Source organism: Bubalus kerabau, chromosome 2, assembly GCF_029407905.1.
Source record: "Bubalus kerabau isolate K-KA32 ecotype Philippines breed swamp buffalo chromosome 2, PCC_UOA_SB_1v2, whole genome shotgun sequence".
Lineage (NCBI taxonomy): Eukaryota > Metazoa > Chordata > Mammalia > Artiodactyla > Bovidae > Bubalus > Bubalus kerabau.
Window position 1 is genome coordinate 181,049,482 of NC_073625.1, and position 20,258 is coordinate 181,069,739.

Below are 20,258 nucleotides of genomic sequence, written 5' to 3' on the forward strand. Positions count from 1 at the left end.
CCTGCAGAGGCCACACTCTCTACCCCCAGGCGCTGTTAGAAAGCCAAGCCACTTAAATCCTTCCTGTCATATGGGAACGACGACACCCACTGCCTCCTAGACTTGTTGAAATCAAAAGAGGCTCCATGGAAAGGTCATGTCCAACCCATAGTGGGAATTCATCTTTGTCTTCTTCAGCTAAAATCTGCATAGAAATCCAGACACAACTTCACTAGGATCCAGGCCAAGAAGAATAACTCACCCAAGAAAATGTCATCTGAAAACCCACCACCAGACGACAACAGCCTTATCTTTTCAGCTAATTCGGGCACCCCACTCACTGGGAGGTTTTGTAAAATGTATATGAAGAAACTAACTCAAATTTAATTTTGACACATTTTAATATTTGGCATCTTTTTGAAGAATAAAGTTAAGAGATTAAATTACAATTAAATGTTCTGACAAATTCAATCAGTTAACGATTTCAACTTAAAGCAACACAGTACTGTATAAATGTAAGAAAATACATAGCACCTCATGACTCCTTATTTCCAGCAACTACAGTCTGCCATTGTTTCTCCTAGTCAACAGGTAGTATGAACATTCCATAAGCTTGGGACAGTCTTAAGACTCAGAATCCCCTCATAATAGTCCATATTGGTACAGTATTTTCAGAGTCTACAAAGCCCTTTCAGAAACATCTTTTCAGTAGATCCACTAAACCCCATGAAGTATGATCCATTTTACAATGAAACCTAGAATGGTGGTGGTCTTCATCCACCTAGTACTTCCTTAGTATGTACTATGTTAGTCAACCTGCGGACTGAGGATGGCCCCTGCTTTTGAGGAGTTTTCAGTTCAGTGGGAGAGACACAGAAATTGAGGAGGAAGCACAGGGCGCTTTGAGCTTTGAGAGATGCACGCACAGAGCACCGTGAGAAACAAGGAGGCCCTTTCCCCAGGATGTGTGTGGGAAAGCTTTGCCAAGCAAGGTACTGGGGCACAGGCCAGGAGATATGTGGGAAGAGGGGCTGGCCAAAGTGTTGGCAGCATGTGTGAAGGAAAAACAGTGGCATCTGAGGAAAGACATTTATTCCCTGGTTTCTGAACTACTTGAGTAGCTCCAAGTGCGGGGCTTGTGTGGAGAGATGAGGGCCCCACCAGACAGCAAAGTCCTTCCCCTCAAGGAGCTTGATTCTAAAGGCAGAAGTGACAATAAAAACGCAAATCAAGTGATGGAAGGGCTGCAGAGTGCTGAGTACTGTGAAGGCAATAACTCTGGGCTGGGAGCAAGAGAAACCGGGAGAAGTGGATTTTGGAGACGGCAGTCGGGGAAGACTTGGAGAAAGCACCTATCGTGGGTGAAAGAACGGGAGTCCAGGTAAACAGCAAGTGCAATGACCCGCACAGGTTAAGGCTGGCAGCTCTCAAAAAACAGAAAGGAGGCCAGGGAGGCTGGAGCACAGGGAAGGACAGTGATGCAGTGGGCGATGGAGGTGGGCATGGAGTATTGCGGGTCTTATGGGAGACGACAAGCAACTCACATTTAAACTTAGTGGAATACGGAGCCTTTGCAGGATTGGAAGGGAGGTAGCAGGGACACTGTTTAATTTACATTTCTAAAGGATAACTTAGGAGGCATCATGCAGAATGAATTATTGAGTCAGGAGTAGGAGTAATAGCAATTAGGAGGTACTGCTGGAATCCAGGTGAGAGACTGGGTGGCAGGCACAAGGAGAGAAATGGCTGGGTCTGAGACAGCAGGCGGAACTGACAGGACCTCCCAAAGGCTTGGATACGGAGGTGTGGGTAAGGAAGGAATTAAGGAATAACTCCTAGCAACTGGCACACATAATGCCACTCTGACATGGAATCTAAGCAACAGGGACATTCAAGAGCTCTCGGAAATCTTCAGCCTAAGGTTCTTATCAGACATTCAAGTGAAGATATTCTTTTTTTTTTTTTTTTTAATTTTATTTTTAAACTTTACATAATTGTATTAGTTTTGAAGTGAAGATATTCTAAGGCAGGAGCTCTGGGGAGAGGTCAAAGGGGTCACTGGCCTACAGATAGAATTAAAAGCTTAAAAGTTAAATGCAATCGTCTAGGGAAAGAGCATGTTGAGTGAGAAAACTCACACCGAAGTCCTAGCAGAGGCCTTTAGTAGAGGAAAATTCAGAAGAGTAGAATCAGACGGAATAAGTAGGAGTGGCAGGTCAGAGAAACCAAAAGTCGGTGAGGGGGGAGACCAAGGGTGTGAAATGATGCTCAGAACTGACAAAGTCACTGGCGACCTCCAGGCCAGGAGAGCAGTTTCATGGCGGGGAGGGAGGTGGGGTTAGAGAGGATTAAGTTAAGAAAATAATGGGACGCATCTATTATCTTTGACAAAGGAAGCAAGAAAATACAATGGAGAAAAGATCAGATCAGATCAGTCGCTCAGTCGCGTCCGACTCTTTGTGACCCCATGAATCGCAGCACGCCAGGCCTCCCTGTCCATCACCAACTCCCGGAGTTCACTCAGACTCACGTCCATTGAGTCAGTGATGCCATCCAGCCATCTCATCCTCTGTCGTCCCCTTCTCCTCCTGCCCCCAATCCCTCCCAGCATCAGAGTCTTTTCCAATGAGTCAGCTCTTCGCATGAGGTGGCCAAAGTACTGGAGTTTCAGCTTTAGCATTAGTCCTTCCAAAGAAATCCCAGGGCTGATCTCCTTCAGAATGGACTGGTTGGATCTCCTTGCAGTCCCAAGGGACTCTCAAGAGTCTTCTCCAACACCACAGTTCAAAAGCATCAATTCTTTGGCGCTCAGCCTTCTTCACAGTCCAACTCTCACATCCATACATGACCACAGGAAAAACCATAGCTTTGACTAGACGGACCTTTGTTGGCAAAGTAATGTCTCTGCTTTTGAATATGCTGTCTAGGTTGGTCATAACTTTCCTTCCAAGGAGTAAGCGTCTTTTAATTTCATGGCTGCAGTCACCATCTGAAGTGATTTTGGAGCCCAAAAAAATAAAGTCTGACACTGTTTCCACTGTTTCCCCAAAAGATAGCCTCTTCAATAAGTGGTGCTGGGAAAACTGGACAGCTACATGCAAAAGAATGAAATTAGATGCGCTCATTTAACATGCTAGTAAAGTCGTGTTCAAAATTCTTCAAGTGAGCCTTCAACAGTACATGAATCAAGAACTTCCAGATGTACAAGCTGGATTTAGAAAAGGCAGAGGAATCAGAGATCAAATTGCCAAAATCTGCTGGATCATAGAAAAAGCAACGGAATTCCAGAAAAACATCTACTTTTGCTTAATTGACTATGCTAAAGCCTTAGATGTCTGGATCACAACAAACTGTGGAAAATTCTTCAAGAGACGGGACTAACAGATCACCTTATCTGCCTCCTGAGAAACCTATATGCAGGTCAAGAAGCAACAGTTAGAATCAGACATGGAACAACGGACTGGTTCCAAACTGGGAAAGGAGTACATCAAGGCTGTATATTGTCACCCTGCTTATTTAACTGATATGCAGAGTACATCATGTGAAATGCCGGGCTGGATGAAGCACAAGCTGGAATCAAAATTTCCAGGAAAAATATCAACAACCTCAGATATAAGATGATACCACTCTAATGGCAGAAGGTAAAGAGGAACTAAAGAGCTTCCTGATGAGAGTCAAAGAGGAGTGAAAAAGCTGGCTTAAGACTCAACATTCAAAAACCAAAGTTCATGGCATCCAGTCCCATCACTTCATGGTGAATAGATGGGGAAATGTGGAAACAGTGACAGACTTTATTTTCTTAGGCTCCAAAACCACTGTAGATGAGGACTGCAGTCATGATATTAAGAGATACTTGCTTCTTGGAAGAAAAGCTATGACAAACCTAGACAGTGTATTAAAAAGCAGAAACATCATTTTGCTGACAAACGTCCATATAGTCAAACCTATATGGATGTGAGAACTGGACCATAAAGAAGGCTGAGCACTGAAGAATTGATGCTTTTGAATTGTTGTGCTGGAGAACTCTTGAGAGTCCCTTGGACAGCAGAGAGATCAAACCAGTCAACCCTAAAGGAAATCAACCCTGAATATTCATTGGAAGCACTGATGCTGAAGCTCCAATACTTTGGCCACCTGATGCGAACAGCCAACTCACTAGAAAAGACGCCGATGATAGGAAAGACTGAGGACAGAAAGAGAAGGGAGAAACAGAGGATAAGATGGTTAGATGGCATCACTGACTCAAGGGACACGAATCTGAGCAAATTCTGGGAGATAGTTAAAAACAGAGAAGCCTGGCATGCTGTAGTCTATGGGGTCACAAAAAGTTGGACACAACTTAAAAGTGACTGAACAATAATAACAGAACACTTCCTAATACCATACACAAAAATAAAATCAAAATGGATTCAAGACCTAGATGTAAGGCCAGCAACTATAAAACTCTTAGAGGAAAAAATGGGCAGAACACTCTTTGACGTAAATCACAGCAATATCCTTTTTGACTTAGAGTAATAGAAATAAAAACAAAAATAAACAAGCGGGTCCTAATTAAACTTAAAAGCTTTTGCACAGCAAAGGAAACTAGAAACAAGATGAAAAAACAACCCTCAGAATGGGAGAAAATAATTGCAAATGAAAACAACTGACAGAGGATTAATCTCCAAAATCTACAAGCAGCTCATGCAGCTCAATAACAGAAAAAACAAACAACCCAATGAAAAAATGGGCAGAAGACCCACACAGACATTTCTCTACAGAAGACATGCAGACGGCCAACAAATACATGAAAAGATGACCAGCATCACTCATTACTAGAGAAACGCAAATCAAAACCACAATGAAGTTATCACCTCACACTGGTCAGAATGAACATCATCAAAAAAGTCTACAAACAATAAATGCTGGAGAGGGTGTGGAGAAAAGGAACACTCTTGCACTGTTGGTGGGAATGCACACAGATACAGCCACTATGGAGAACAGTATGGAGATTCCTTTAAAAACTAGGAATAAAACTACCATGCACGTGAGTGCAAAGTCACTTCAGTCGTGTCCAACTCTTTGCAACCCTATGGACTGCAGCCCGCCAGGCTCCTCTGTCCATGGGGATTCTCCAGGCAAGAGTCCTGGGGTGGGTTGCCATGGTCTCCTCCAGGGGATCTTCCTTACCCAGGGATCAAACCCACATCTCTTATATCTCCCACATTGGCAGGCAGGTTCTTTACAACTAGTGCCACCTGGGAAGCCCAAACTACCATATGACCCAGCAATCCCACTACTGGGCATACACCCTGAGGAAACCATAACTGAAAAAGATACACGTGCCCCAGTGTTCACTGCAGCACTATTTACAGTAGTTAAGTAGGATAAGGAGCCAACCTAGATGTCCACTGACAGATGAATGGGTAAAGAAGTTGTGGTACATATAAACAATGGAATATTACACAGCCATAAAAAGGAACACATTTGAGTTAGTTGCAGTGAGGTAGATGAATCTATAGCCTGCTCTACAGAGTGAAGTCGGTCAGAAAGAGAAAAACAAATATAGTATATTAACACATATATATGGAACTAGAAAAATAGTACTGATGAATACTCTTGCAGGACAGGAACAGAGACACAGATGAAGAGAATGGACTTGTGGACACAGTTTGGGGGAGGAGAGGGTGGGATGAATTGATAGAGCAGCACTGAAACAAATACATTACCACGTATACAACAGGCAGCTAATGGGAAGTTGCTGTGTAACACAGGGAGCTCAACTCTGTACTCTGCGACAGCCTGGAGGTGTGGGATGAGATGGGGAATGGGAGAGAGGTTCAAGAGGGAGGGGACACATGTGTACTTATGGCTGATTCACTTTGTTGTATGACAGAAACCCAGACAACATTTTGAAGCCATTATCCGCCAATTAAAAATAAATTTAAAAAAAAAAGACGGCAGTGGCAACAGTCACTGCAGACAATTCTCGCCAGAGACGTGTGTGAAGGGGAGCAGGTGTGTGGAGCAGGAGGGAGGATGTGCAACTGAGGTTTTGTTTTGCTTTAAAGAAAGGAGAAATAACAGGATGTTTGCTTGCTGATGGGAAAGATCCACAGAGAGGGCTGGTCACAGGAGCCCCATCTTCTGACAAGAGCCCTCCACCTCGCCTTCTGGTCTCTGGTTGCACATTCCAGCTCCTCTGCTGGATCTAACCACATGATGCTCATGTGCTGGTGTCCTTCGGGCCCCAAGTCCTGCTCTTCTGTCTCCTTGCCCTCCTCCTTCAGATCTCCACAGCTTCAAATGCCTCTGCACCTTGACATCTTTGTTTCCCCTTCAAACCTCTCCTCAGAAATGCAGATGCCGAGATTTCTACTGAGTGTCCCCAGGCTCCCACGCTAACCCAGCCACAGGCCCTGCTCCCACCTCTTTCCCACATCTGTCTTTTGAATAGAAGAGGGCTTCCTGTCAAACTTCTCCAGCCCCTTCACATAATTCCACCTAGCCTCACACATTACCAGCCCAAATGACTAACGAGGAGCAAAACCAGTATAAAACCCAGCAAAATCTGGATCACTCTGCCTCTGAGATCCATGCTTCCACTACACACACTGCTCCCAAAGGAAGTTCCTACAGTTACTTTATTTCCAACATGCATCATAAAATCTTTAATTAGTCTACAGCTATTACACTTAAGTCAGCAAGAGAAAGTATTACTTTATGATAATAAATATTAATATGAGAAAAAAGTCTAGCAAAGTGGTTTATTTACATGTTATTGCTGGAAAAAGTCCTTTAAACAAGACAGTGCAGAGAAAACACCTTAGAGCTAAGTATCAGCTTCTCAGATTCGTCACGGCAGCTTTAGTACATCTCATTTTTATGGTTTCTATATAGTCACATGTTCAGGCTTTCAAAGAGCTGCTACTTCATGATGACAGTAACTCTCCAGTGTTTATTTTTATTTCCAAGTTTGTGATTTTTAGGAGGCTACTTTAGGACTGTGAATTGTTTCACTGTCTTCTCACTTTCTCGCTTTAGTTCTTCGATGTGGGCATCTAGGCGCTCTAGGATGTGATGAGACCTCAGCTCTTCCTCTTCCAAAAATCTTGTGGCTATTGAACCAAGAGGAGACAGAGGCAAGGGACACTAAAAGAGAAACACATTTTGACATATGTAAGTTGAACAGTATATTTCTAAGACACAGTATTCATGATATTTTCTAACTACCAATATCAAAAGGGGCATGTTTTCCTCTGACAAGATACTGTTTTTATCCTAATGATAATAATAGTTAAAAAAAAAAAAGTTCCACAAAAATTAACACAGATCTCTTCCTTTCTGACAGTTATGTAAGTGTGAAGTGTCATATAAATATATTAGTTACTCATTTGAAGACTTTCAGAGCCTTCTATACTCTAGAAGAGATATATTTAATGTCTATTTATTTCAAACTTATTTATAAAAATCTGAATGTTACTTTTTAAAGCATAGAAAATCTACCTGTAATAAATTAGATACCAGGTAAAAATCAATATTTCCCTTCCTCCAAAATTTGAGTCTACAGCCCCTTGTCTGAATTCACTGGTTTCAGAATTTAGATGTACCATATTTAGTTGACCCTTATCTGCAGTAGTTACCTTCTATAATGTCATCTCAAACACTGAATTAATGAATATTGAAACACTGCTCTTATGGGAAACATAAACACATACACACAAACTTCACATAGATTATAATCCTAACTCCTAAAAATAACTCACCAGGTAGATTCTGTTTGCTTTATTTCACAAAAAACAAGGTTCACAGTGTTTGGTGACTTGCCTGAGGCCACCCCATTAATGGGTGCCAAAGCTGTGGTTCAAACCCTGTTCAAGCCCAGCATCTGAGCTTCGTGCACTGTACTGCTCATGAGTGGCTCTATCTTCTGGGCCTCTCAGCACAAGAGCTGAGACAAGAGGGTAACACACCACCTTGGCTGACCTTAGCTGGAAACGTGCAAGTCCAGTGACTCACATTTTGTCCAGCTCTGCCATGTTCATGGATAACTGTGGAAGTGCTTATGAGTTCTGCTTACAGGTAACAAATAGTTTAGCAAGTAGATGAATTCACAAATATAGAATACATGACCTATGATGAGTCTGAGATAACATCCCATCATCAAACACATTGGTATTTCTGACATAAAATGTTAAGTGGGATCAATCAACATTTTATCCACATCATATCAGTTCAGGCCAGGTCAGATCTTAGTGCCAAACTCAGAAAGAAAGTTAAGTCATCAGGTCTTTCTTGGATTTCAGAATTACATATATAGTACGTTTACTTCAACAACTAAAAGAGGACTCCTATGGACTTGTTGGCACATTAAAAAGTCAAAAATACTGAACTTTCACAGATACAGGACCATCAGGGTGATGAGAATGAACGGCCAGAGCTGAGTGTTTCAGCACAGAAGGCAAAAACAAGGGTGGAGAGGAGTCCTCACATCTGCTGTAGGAACAAGGGGCCAGCCCTGTCGAAGGGCAGCGTCTGCCACCAGGGCCCCGCAGGGCAGCACCCAGTCTATGGTCTATAAACAGACACATCAGCTGCCATTACTTCCTCTGCCTCGACCCACTCTTTCCCTTTCCAGCCATTCCTTTTCTCCTTCACCACTATCTATGCCCCAGGACTATCTTGGCAGGCAGAGATATTCCTTGAACCAATCATTTCCAATACAAAGGTGAGCCTCTCTGAAAAAGGCAGGAAGGGAATTTTCAATTTTGGCTAAAAATAAATGAATCCCTATAACTTGTATTTAATAAGACACCTTTTGAAAAGTACTTGTGGCTGAAGTCTTCACAAGCAAAATCTTAGGACAGAAATACATGAGAATAACAAAGGGTACTTAAGAGAAAGAACCAGTAAGGAGACAAGAAAAAAAAAAAACCTTACGCCTTAAAATAAAAAAATAAAATCAAACTAAACACATTTAATAAACTAGTAAGATCAGAAAGTGTCCATACCGAAGATGTAAAGTCTTCTGGGTCATTTATACTCTCAGAGACAGTGTCAGAAAAGTTGGTTTCATTTGTATCTAGCACTGAAGGCAGAGAGTTAGTTTTGCACAGAAAGTTAGATGGCAGAGAGACAGTGGAGCAGCAAGAGCTGATCTGATGGCTCGGGGGGCTGAAGCCCCGGGACAGGGACACAGGCTCTATGCTATCCGACGCTTGTCCTTGCAGAGAATGAAGACCTGCTTTGTAGGGCTCAGCCTTCATCCCATCATGCCTGTGCTGGCCATGGGCTGGCCTGGATAGCAGATTAGAAAATAAAGCAGATAAACATTGTAGCAATTTTCCTCCTTTAAAGAAACAGACTTATTGTTGGACGTTCAATAAAAATACAGAACCAGACTAAGGAGAAGGCTATAATTTACAAAATCAGAAGCCAGTTCAGACCAGGCATTCTTTTCATCACCCTGGCCCCAAATACCCAATCCCTATGACCACGTTCCTGCCCCCACAGACTTACACAACAGCAAGGAAGACAAGTAAGCTATCTGAGTGCCCCAGTGGGGTTGGTGGTAGGACAGAGGGGAGCACTGTGCAGAGAAAAGTTCCTTATCTTTACCTGGGGGTGAGGTGGGAGTGGCAGAGAGAGTGTCAGCAAAGGTTCCTGGTAGGAAAACATGTTAAGAGCTGAAGCTGGGTGGTTTTTCATTGAATGCTGATGTTTTAGGCAACAATCTATTATTAGTTCACCAAAAATACAAAAGAAGCTTTTTATAAAAAGCTAACTTCCACTTCTTATGGGACAAGTGAAGCTAGAAAGGTGGGAAGCAGCATAACAAAACTCAGGGGAATTAGGCTGTTATTCTCACCTACATCTAGACATGAAAGTGATATATAACCCCCTGCATTTTTTAACCTAACAGCTTTACTTGTACACACTGTACTTCAGAATTAAACAAAGGGTCCTTTGATAAAGATTTAATTTCTATAAATTGGAAATTATTCTCAAAGAAATGAGCATTACATAATAAAGATACATATTTTAAATAAACTATGAAGAAAATTTACTTGAACTCTGTATTCTTGAACTCAGGTACTCTGCTGTATGTTGGTTTAAAGATCCTGTCCCGGTTTTTTTTGCATATCTGAGTAGAAATCTCCAGCTGACCTTTGGTATCCATCAAATCTTTCTGTAGTTGTTGATTTTCAGATACTAATTTATTTAATGCCTCAATATAATTTTCCTGGAGGTCTGCTAGTGAAATCTCTTTTGCCTAATAAAAAAGAACAGAGGCACTTAATTTGTAAAAGAATACTTGTGATCTGTGATACTGCTGGTGGAAAATTACTTTTAGCTGTGACTAGTTAATCTATGGTTTTACTTAGGAAAAAGTATAGATCTGATTTTGGCACCTTAAAAAAAAAAAAGGATGTATTTCTTACAGTTAATGGGGTAGGAGCACAATGGGCTTCCCTGATGTGTGAAGGAATATCCAAGGAGCTGGAGGAAGGCTGGAACTAGGATGGAAAAAAGCTACAAATGAGAATCAAATACAGACAAAAAGAAAGAAAACAATAACCATGAATTCTTTAAGAAAAGAGAAAGTTGAGCTTAGTGAAATAAATCAGACAGAGAAATACAAAGACTATGTCATCCCTTATATGTGGAAACCAGAATATAAAACAGATGGATATTACAAAACAGAAGCAGACTCAGAGACACAGAGAATGGTGACCAATGGGGAGCGGAGGGGCGCGGCTAGACGGGAGCGGAGTGAGAGGCACAACTACTATGTATCAAATAAATGAGCTACAAGGACATATTACACAGCAGACCACACAGCCATCATTTTATAATAACTTTACACAGCATAATCTATAAAAATATGGAATAACTATGTTGTACACTTTGATATTAATATTGTAACTATACAACTATAGTTTAACTTAAAAAAAAAGGAAAAGACAGAGACAGAAGGTTGAATAGTCCCACAATACCTGTGGAAGACAATCAAGAGACCTATTTCAAAGAAAGAAATCTGAACATAAGGTTCTGAAAAGGAATTCTGACTGGCATGGACAACTTTTAAATAAATAACTCTCTGGTCTTAGAAACTTTTACATAATGTTGTACCTATTCTGGTATGTGAGATTGATTTTGACATGATAAGTCAGTATTCAACAAGGATGACGTACGAATTACTACTCTGATATGGTCTGAATTCTGTGATTATAAATTCTACTGCTCTTCAATTCTAGGTGTTTCCTAGTAATATAGTACCTAAAAAAAACAGAAGTCTGGACCATTTTTTCCTAATGACAAAATATTTTCATTAGCATTCTGAAAAATTATGGTTATCTTCTTTGGAATTTAATACAATGTTTAGCTTGCCCTTTTCCATAAAGAATTTTTTGAAAATAAGCTGGTCAAGTAGTTTTACAAACACAATTTACCTAACAAAAAAATAAAGCTTAAAATACAACCATTTAATTATCTGTACTAGTAGTGACAATAAGTTATAAAATCTTTCAGGAAGTTGTTGACAGATAAAATCTCAAAAAGAAAAATCTGCAGGACATAGGAGCTAAACTATGAACTACTGGCAACTTTTATTTTCACTGTGGTAAATAATTTATCAGAGCTATTGCTCTCATTACAAAGCTCATTAGATACTTTTATTAAGAGTTATTTAGCCAAAATTATTCATTTGTAAAAGTAATATCACCTTCCTAGGATAGTAAATGCAAAATGGAACTTTCTAATAATTGTTCTTAATACATACATCATGTTTATACTGTAACTTAACTGCTGACATGATCCTCAACAGCCAGAGTTTGGTATCTGATGTCATTAAAGATATCTTTTAGAAGAAGATAATGTTTGCTTTTTCCAGGCAGGCATCATTTAAATTTTTCTCAAATTTACTATTTTATTAACAATAATTACAAACAAATGAATGTGAAAGGTAATATAAAAAGTGCATAGCAAGCACACAACTGTGTGAAGAAAGAACATCCCTACCACTGTTAGAGGTTTCAGAAGAAATTAAGGCAATGGCACCCACTCCAGTATTCTTGCCTGGAGGATCCCATGGACGGAGCAGCCTGGTGGGCTGCGGTCTGTGGGGTCACAAAGAGTCAAACACAAATGAGCGACTTCACTTTCACTTTTCACTTTCATGCACTGGAGAAGGAAATGGCAACCCACTCCAGTGTTCTTGCCTGGAGAATCCCAGGGACAGAGGAGCCTGGTAGGCTGCCGTCTATGGGGTCGCACAGAGTCGGACACAACTGAAGTGACTAAGCAGCAGCAGCAGCAAGCTGAACAGAATCTCTGGCCATAGTCTGGGTTAAGCACTTCTGAGAGTTCCCAACTCTTAAATATGAACAGGTAATCACACTACATAAGATAAAAGTCTCAATTAGCTGTTTCCAAATCCTGAGCAGTGACAGACTCTATTTTCTTGGGCTCCAAAATCACTGCAGATGGTGACTACAGCCATGAAATTAAAAGATGCTTGCTCTTTGGAAGAAAAGTTATGACCAACCAAGACAGCATATCAAAAAGCAGAGACATTATTTTGCCAACAAATGTTCATCTAGTCAAAGCTATGGTTTTTCCAGAAGTCATGCACCGACGTGAGAGTTGGACCATAAAGAAAGCTGAGCACCGAAGAAATGATGCTTTTGAACTGTGGTGTTGGAGACTCTTGAGAGTCCCCTGGACTGCAAGGAGATTCAACCAGTCAACCCTAAAGGAAATCAGTCCTGAATATTCACTGGAAGGACTGTTGCTGAAGCTGAAGCTCCAATAATTTGACCACCTGATGTGAAGAACTGACTCACTGGAAAAGACCCTGGGAAAGATGCTGGGAAAGACTGAAGGCAGGAAGAGAAGGCGATGACAGAGGATGAGACGGTTGGATGGCATCACCGACTAGATGGACATGACTTTGAGCAAGCTCTGGGAATTGGTGATGGACAGGGAAGACTGGCATGCTGCAGTGCATGGGGTCACATAGAATCAGCCACAACTGAATTGAACTGAAATTCTGAGCCTTTTGAAGACTCTGTGGTGCAAATTAGGTTCTTGGTTTTCTCCACCACTAGCTTAGTATTGCTTATCAAGGTGTATAAAGTCGTTTTCCTTCCTTCCTTTCTTCTCTCCTTCCTTCCATCCACCTTCCCCCTTACAAAATACTTAGCCGTTGTCTCCTCTCCTACATTTTTCATCCTTGTAGGTTTGCTTTAAAAAACAAAGTCCTTTCACTTTGGTTTTAGAGGGATTTGACGAGGGAGCATATGTTCATCTGCCACATTAAATGACGGCATAACATTTCCTAGTAAAGAAAATCATGAAACCATCCCTCTACAGACTAACATTTACATTTTTTCAAAATTTTGGATACTGCAAACAACACTGAAATGACCGTTTTCATGCATTTGCTTCTCCAGGATGGGTTCTTTGGGAATGCAAACTGATGACAAAAGGAGAACAATTCAGCAATGACAACCAAAATCAGAAATGCACATGACTCAGGACTTTATAGACTGCATGTATTAACATTCGGTTTAATGGACATTGCTTAACTGCCCTCCAGAATAGCTGTGTCAATTTACTTTCTCATTAACAGAGCACTAAAGGGCCTGTTGCTCTATATCCCTGCCAACACTGGTTGTATCAGTTTTTAAAAAATCATTGTCAAGCCAATAAACAAAAGAATATTTATTTCTTTTGTTTATTAAGGGATGTAACTGCTTTTCTTCTTTGTTGAATTTCTGCATTACTTCTATGATTATCTATTTATGGACTATGTAGATCACAACAAACTGTGGAAAATTCTTCAAGAGATGGGAATACCAGATCACCTTACCTGCCCCCTGAGAAACCTGTATGCAGGTCAAGAAGCAACAGTTAGAACCAGACATGGAACAACAAACTGATTCCAAATTGGGAAAGGAGTATGTCAAGGCTATATATTGTCACCCTGCTTATTTAACTTATATGCAGAGTACGTCATGAGAAATGCTGGGCTGGGGAAGCACAAGCTGAAATCAAGATTGCTGGGAGAAATATCAATAATCTCAGATATGCAGGCTTAAAATTCAACATTCAAAAAACTAAGATCATGGCATCCGGTCCCATCACTTCATGGCAAATAGATGGGGAAACAATGGAAACAGTGACACACTTTATTTTCTTGGGCTCCAAAATCACTGCAGATGGTGACTGCAGCCATGAAATTAAAATACACTTGCTCCCTGGAAGAAAAGCTATGACCAGCCTAAATAGCATATTAAAAAGCAGAGACATTACTTTGCTGACAAAGGTCCATGTAGTCAAAGCTATGGTTTTACCAATAGTTGTATATGGATGTGAGAGTTGGACTATAAAGAAAGCTGAGTGCCAAAGAATTGATGCTTTTGAACTGTGGTGTTGGAGAAGACTCTTGAGAGTCCCTTCGACTGCAAGGAGATCCAACCAGTTAACCCTAAAGGAAATCAGTCCTGAATACTCATTGGCAGGATTGATGCTGAAGCTGAAATTCCAATACTTTGGCCACCTGATGCGAAGAACTGACTCATTTGAAAAGACCCTGATGCTGGAAAAAATTGAAGGCAGGAAGAGAAGGGGACGACAGAGGATGAAATGGTTGGATGGCATCACTGACTCGATGCACATTAGCTTGAACAAGCTCTGGGAATTGGTAATAGACAGGGAAGCCTGGCCTGCTGCAGTCCATGGGGTCTCAAAGAGTCGGACACCACTGAGTGACTGAACTGTACTGAACTGAACCTATTTTCCTACTAGATTCAATGATTGTATTATCTTTATAAGGCCTTTATATTAATACATTAACCTTTTGTCTGTTAACTGATTGTTTTCCTCTAGTCAATCAGTCTTTTAAATGGGGCCTTTTGTAATCCAGAAATTTCATATTTTTATGTTGTAGAATTCTTTATGTTGTAAAATTATTTGTGGTTTCAAGATGCTAAGAGAGTCTCACCCTCTCAAAAGATTATAAAAATGATTCCCTGTATTTTCTTTTAGCTGAAATAAAGTATTCGTGTAGTGTTTTGCGTGTTCTTCCACCCCAGCCTCCACAATCCTTGAGAGTGAAACTAAAACTACCTAGGAGCCAAAAGGGGCATTGTACAACCACGAATTTTTGGAGGCATAGACTCTCCAGAAAAACAGAAAAAAAGAATTTCTAAAATCTCTGGGCATTTGACCTATATCAAGAAAAGAGGGGTAAGAAACAGACGGGTCATTTTGCAAAAATAACAATTTTATAACAAAACAGTTAAAAGAGCACCCACACAGTTGGTAACTCTGTTAGCTAATCCTGTTCTCTGGTTTCATAGAAGCTTGCTTACACTTCTTATCCTCCCCTACTGGATTACCCTCAGTCTTGTAAAGACAAGAATCTTATCCATCCTTGTATCTATTACATCATCTACTAAATACTTTGAGCATAAAAGATTCTAGAATATTTGATTAAATGAAGTGTATTTTCTCTAGTGGCTCAGATGGTAAAGAATCTGCCTGCAATGCAGGAGATATGGGTTTGATCTCTGAGTTGGGAAGATCCCCGGGAGAAGGGAATGGCTACCCATTCCAGTATTTTTGCCTGGAGAATCCCATAGACAGAGGAGCCTGGAGGGCTATAGTCCATGGGGTCGCAGAGTCAGATACAACCAAGCGACTAACAATTTCACTTAACACTTTTACCTTGTAGAAATATATTTAAAACAAAAATACTTAAAAGATGACATACTTTATAATGAAAAGAGTGTGAAAATAGTAATTACAGTAATAATAACAGCGTTAAATATTTATTATATACCTACTAAATGCCAGACACTATGCTAAACCCTTTATATATATTCTCTCTATTTTACATGTATTTTTACCACATATAGTATTTTTTTAAATCTTCCAGTTGCTGGAGTGAAGAGTCATATTTTGCCACTCCTATCACTGTCTTCTTTTTGAGAAAGTTTTTGCAGAAGGATTATTTCATAGTTTGATCTTAGCTTTCTCTACAATATCAGTATTAACAAATGAATTTCTTTTAAGGCTTGTATAGCAGAAAAGCAAGTTTCTATATATGTACCTCATGTAAACCCAATTCCAATTTCATCACCATTTCAGAAAGATGACGATTTTCTAACTTGAGTGATTCCAGCTGACCCAACATCTCCTGAGAAGGGAAAAGTAGAAAAAAAGAAATAAATGTAATGAATAAATCAAATCCATCTTAAAAATTTTTTCTATATATAATTTTCATTAGGTGAAGTTACATTCTTCATTCATATATACAAATACTTTCTAAAACATTTTTTGAAGAGGTGTTTCAACATGAATTTGTACGCATGCAATTAAGAGTATTATTCTAAACAGATCAATCCAGGCACTGGTGACTCCCTGGCACTCCTCTTCCTGGCCTCTGCCTCCAGCATCTTGTAATCTGCACTCCTTTCAAGTAGCTTATTCCTACTTGAAGATTCCTGCCTTCCTTGGCTTCCTGCTTCTTTTCTGAAAACTATCTGGTTTTCTTCCTTATTGTCTCTTTCCTTTTTAGCATCATTCTGGCACCTTTTTACTCTAAATGAGTAGTTTCCTAAGTTGGGTTCAAGTCTCTCCTCTTCACACTCTATGCCTTCTCCTTACAATATCTAAGTGTCTTGGGGTTTCAAATGCCAACTTCATGTAAAAACTTCCACGGCTAAATGTCTTACCTTGATTTGAATCTTGCACTCCAGGCCTTCTATGGAACTTAGATATTTCCATATGAAAGTCCAGCTTTTATCTCAAACCAGTGTCCCTTCTGCCAGCTTCCCCATTTTGTGTAATATTCATACAAATTCATTATCCTCCCCAAACCTGCTCCTTATCTTTTCTGTATTTCATTAAAGAGCATCACTCTCTAATCAGTTGCCCAAGCTGGAATCCTAGTGACATCCTTCCCTAACTCTGTCTAACTCACTCTCCCTGTCCAGTCAAATACAAAGTCTAGTCAGTCTTACCAGGCAAGTATCTCCAGAATGATCCACTTCCCTGGGTCTCCCCTGCACAGTGCTCAGGCCACCATCTCAATACTGTGACAGCATCTGAGTGGTCTCTCTGCCTCCTTTCTTATTCTCCATACAACCACAGATACTTTTTACTCCTGTTTAACCCATTCTCTACAGACCCCAAGATAACATGAAAACTCCTGCACAGGGCAGGCGGGCTTTTCAGGAGCTAATCCCTGCTTTCCCATTTCATCCCTCACCACTTGTCCCACCTGCCACAGTGAACAGGGTAACCTTCACCACTCACCATAGAAATAGTCCTTTCACTTGTCTGAACTACTCTTAACTCCTGCCAATCTTCACAAGACTACTTGTTAACCAGCCTAAAGAAGGGGGTTAATAAAAATGTACTGAATTAAACACTATGGAAATTATACCTTTAATAAATTGAACCTTCAAAAACAAACTTCAAATAAAGAAAATTTTTGTTCGTTTCACCTTATGCTCGACTGCTTTTTCTTCTGCCTTTTGCATCTCTGCTTTGAGTCGCTTTTCCATGTCAGAGGAAGAACTTTTGGTGGAAGCAATAGTGATATCTCGCTGATGTAACTCTCGAGTTAGCTGGGAGATCTCCATCTTCATTCCTTCTAGTACAGAACTGTAACTCTGTTCAGCCTGTAAAATCTGTTCTTTCAACTGCAAAAAAATAGAAAGCATGACAAATTGAGAGAAGACATGTTAGATAGAAAAATATAATATTAATAATAGAGTAATTTTTACCTTGCCTCAAGTCATAAATTTTTCCCTAATTAAATCTGCAAAAGATTAGCAATTTACCAAGCTATATATCTGTACTGAAGGTCAGGTGGTTATGCCCACAATTATTTATTAGATCTCCAAACAGTGAGAGATGGCTGACTCAGATGCTGAGAACCAGCATCAACGAGCTGAAGCACACATAGTCTAGAGGACAGCGTTTGTTACCTTCACTCTTTCTGGTTGCAAATCTAAAAATTTGCTTATATGGTTTCCTGGTCCACAGAAGATAACAGAAAGAGAAAAAGAAAGGAGCTAGAAGTAATCTCAAAGAAGTAATAAAAAGAAATGACTCAACAAACAGGACAGTTAGGGCCACTAACACAGAGACAAATTCCACAAACTTCAAATGCCAATGAGGATATAACTACCCACAATACAGAAGAGAACACACATCCATCACCACCTTCAGCCAGTAAGAAAATACTAAATGTCAGCTCAATTAATATGTTCATGTGTTCATGCAAGCAAGAAGGTGTATTATCTTTTAGAAAATTTTTCATCAAGACATATTTAAAATAAAATTGTAAAGTTCAAAGGAGGCAGGCTTCAATTATCTTGAAAATACTTAAACGGCATCCCTGAGGATGACACAGACATTCTCCTAAGCACCTTACAGGCACTCTACTCATGAGCATCACATGGCCTCTGGATGACATTTTTCTCTCATTAAAATTAACTACTATAACCTCCCAACCCACTGCTCAGTCTACAAACACGGAGGGGTCTGCACCTCTCACCTTCTTGATCTCAGCCCTGTACTCATTGTTGTGCACTTCCATCTTCTTCAGCTCTCCATATTTTTCCAGTAGCTCTTGGCTCAGCTGTTTACATGTTGCACTCACAGATTCTAAGCTTTATGACAAAAATAAAGTCACATATTTAAAACAAAACAAAACCCTGAATCCCACAAGTTGAGTTATCTAACTACCCTCTTAATGTCCAAGAAATAAACATCACTTTGTACCCCAAAATAAAACTCATTTCCAATTTCCATATCAGTGGAGTCAGCAAAATCCAATCCACACTTCTGGGGAGATACTTTTGACTTCTGTGTTCACCTATATACCTTCTATCTGCTTAAAATACTACTGGTTACAAAACTCTAAATGTTATAGCAACTTAGGCAATTTTTTCTCTCTAGTCATACACGAGCTGCCATCATACTGTCATTCTTCACCACGCTTAATTACAATCCCATCCATCACACAGCTGCCAAAATAATCATGAGTTTCCAACCTGTCACCTTTATTTATCCCTCATCAGATATAAGAACCTCAGGGACACCATACTTGTCTTATCTCACAGCTTATATCCACTATAAAGTCGTTTTGCTTCTAAATTGCTAGGCTTTACAGTCTGCCTTGAGACATGTGCTAAGCCTGATTTCTTTTATTTTCACATACCACCTCCCTGGCCACACAGCACCTCCCCCTACCACCTGACAATGGACAGTCAACACCCTTTCAAGAATCTAATCAGCATTTACCTGGATAGAGCCACCCCGACCCTCATTCCCCTAAATCATCTTAAAAACAGTCTACTTTCAATTGTTAGAGTTTGAATGTAGACACTTTCTAGAACTTTCACTTTAAATTGCTCTTAGGTCTTTTAATGTACATATTCTGTCTCTCAAACTACAAATTCTATAATTAAAATAATATCTTTAACTTCTCACCTCCCTTTAACCTTGTCCACCATACTCTCGGGCCCTTCATCATTTGGCTCCAGACTGTTCAATAAAGGCTTAATAACTGTTCGACTGTTCCCACACACAGCCAATTTACCAGATAAGCTATCGTTCAAAATATCACCTTGGCAATACAACATAAAACAATCATGTACATTCCTCCAGTTCCTGTTTCACGGAGTATTCTGTTCAAACTGAACAATACAAATAAGCCGTCTAAAACGGTTCCTTTTTCTACCTGTCTTTTGCTATAGAAAAATAATCTTTAAGTCATTCAGTTTTATTACTGAACAGAGGTATTTGTATCCATTTAATCCAACCTTATTTCTAAAAATCCTAGAATGCTTATTATGTGGTACTTAGTACATGACTGCTGCTGCTAAGTCACTTCAGTCGTGTCCGACTCTGTGCGATCCCATAGACGGCAGCCCACCAGGCTCCGCTGTCCCTGGGATTCTCCAGGCAAGAACACTGGAGTGGGTTGCCATTTTCTTCTCCAACGCATGAAAGTGAAAAGGGAAAGTGAAGCCGCTCAGTCATGTCCAACTCTTAGCGACATGACTACAATATGTCAAATAGAACACTGAGGTAGAGAGAAAAGAAAAATCAGAAATAATCTTGTCCTATCTAAAGATGGGAAAATCGAGGCCTAAAGAGAATAAGGTGTTCCAGGTTGGCAGTGTGTCAGAAGCAAGACACAAGTCTTCAGAGTCTGCCGAAAGCATAGCAAAACATGTAAAAGACCACTAAAAAGTTAATCAATGGAAAATCTATGA

The 20,258-nt window shown here is 40.1% G+C and overlaps 1 protein-coding gene across 12 annotated transcripts in view; it reads right to left on the reverse strand.

Moving 5' to 3' along the window:
• Positions 1 to 6,586: 6,586 nt before the first annotated feature.
• Positions 6,587 to 20,258, reverse strand: part of CEP63 (centrosomal protein 63) — a 79,326-nt gene continuing 65,654 nt past the window's right edge. For 9 of the 12 annotated variants that reach the window (XM_055569625.1, XM_055569623.1, XM_055569622.1 and 6 more), the window contains 6 exons: positions 18,533 to 18,647; positions 17,475 to 17,672; positions 16,076 to 16,162; positions 10,026 to 10,231; positions 8,970 to 9,255; positions 6,587 to 7,110 (listed from right to left, as the gene is read on the reverse strand). In XM_055569625.1, the coding sequence (XP_055425600.1) occupies positions 6,952 to 7,110; positions 8,970 to 9,255; positions 10,026 to 10,231; positions 16,076 to 16,162; positions 17,475 to 17,672; positions 18,533 to 18,647 (1,051 nt within the window). In that variant the 3' untranslated portion in view covers positions 6,587 to 6,951. The remainder of the gene's footprint in view (positions 7,111 to 8,969; positions 9,256 to 10,025; positions 10,232 to 16,075; positions 16,163 to 17,474; positions 17,673 to 18,532; positions 18,648 to 20,258) is intronic. The other 3 variants (XM_055569630.1, XM_055569634.1, XM_055569628.1) reach the window with 2 other exon arrangements.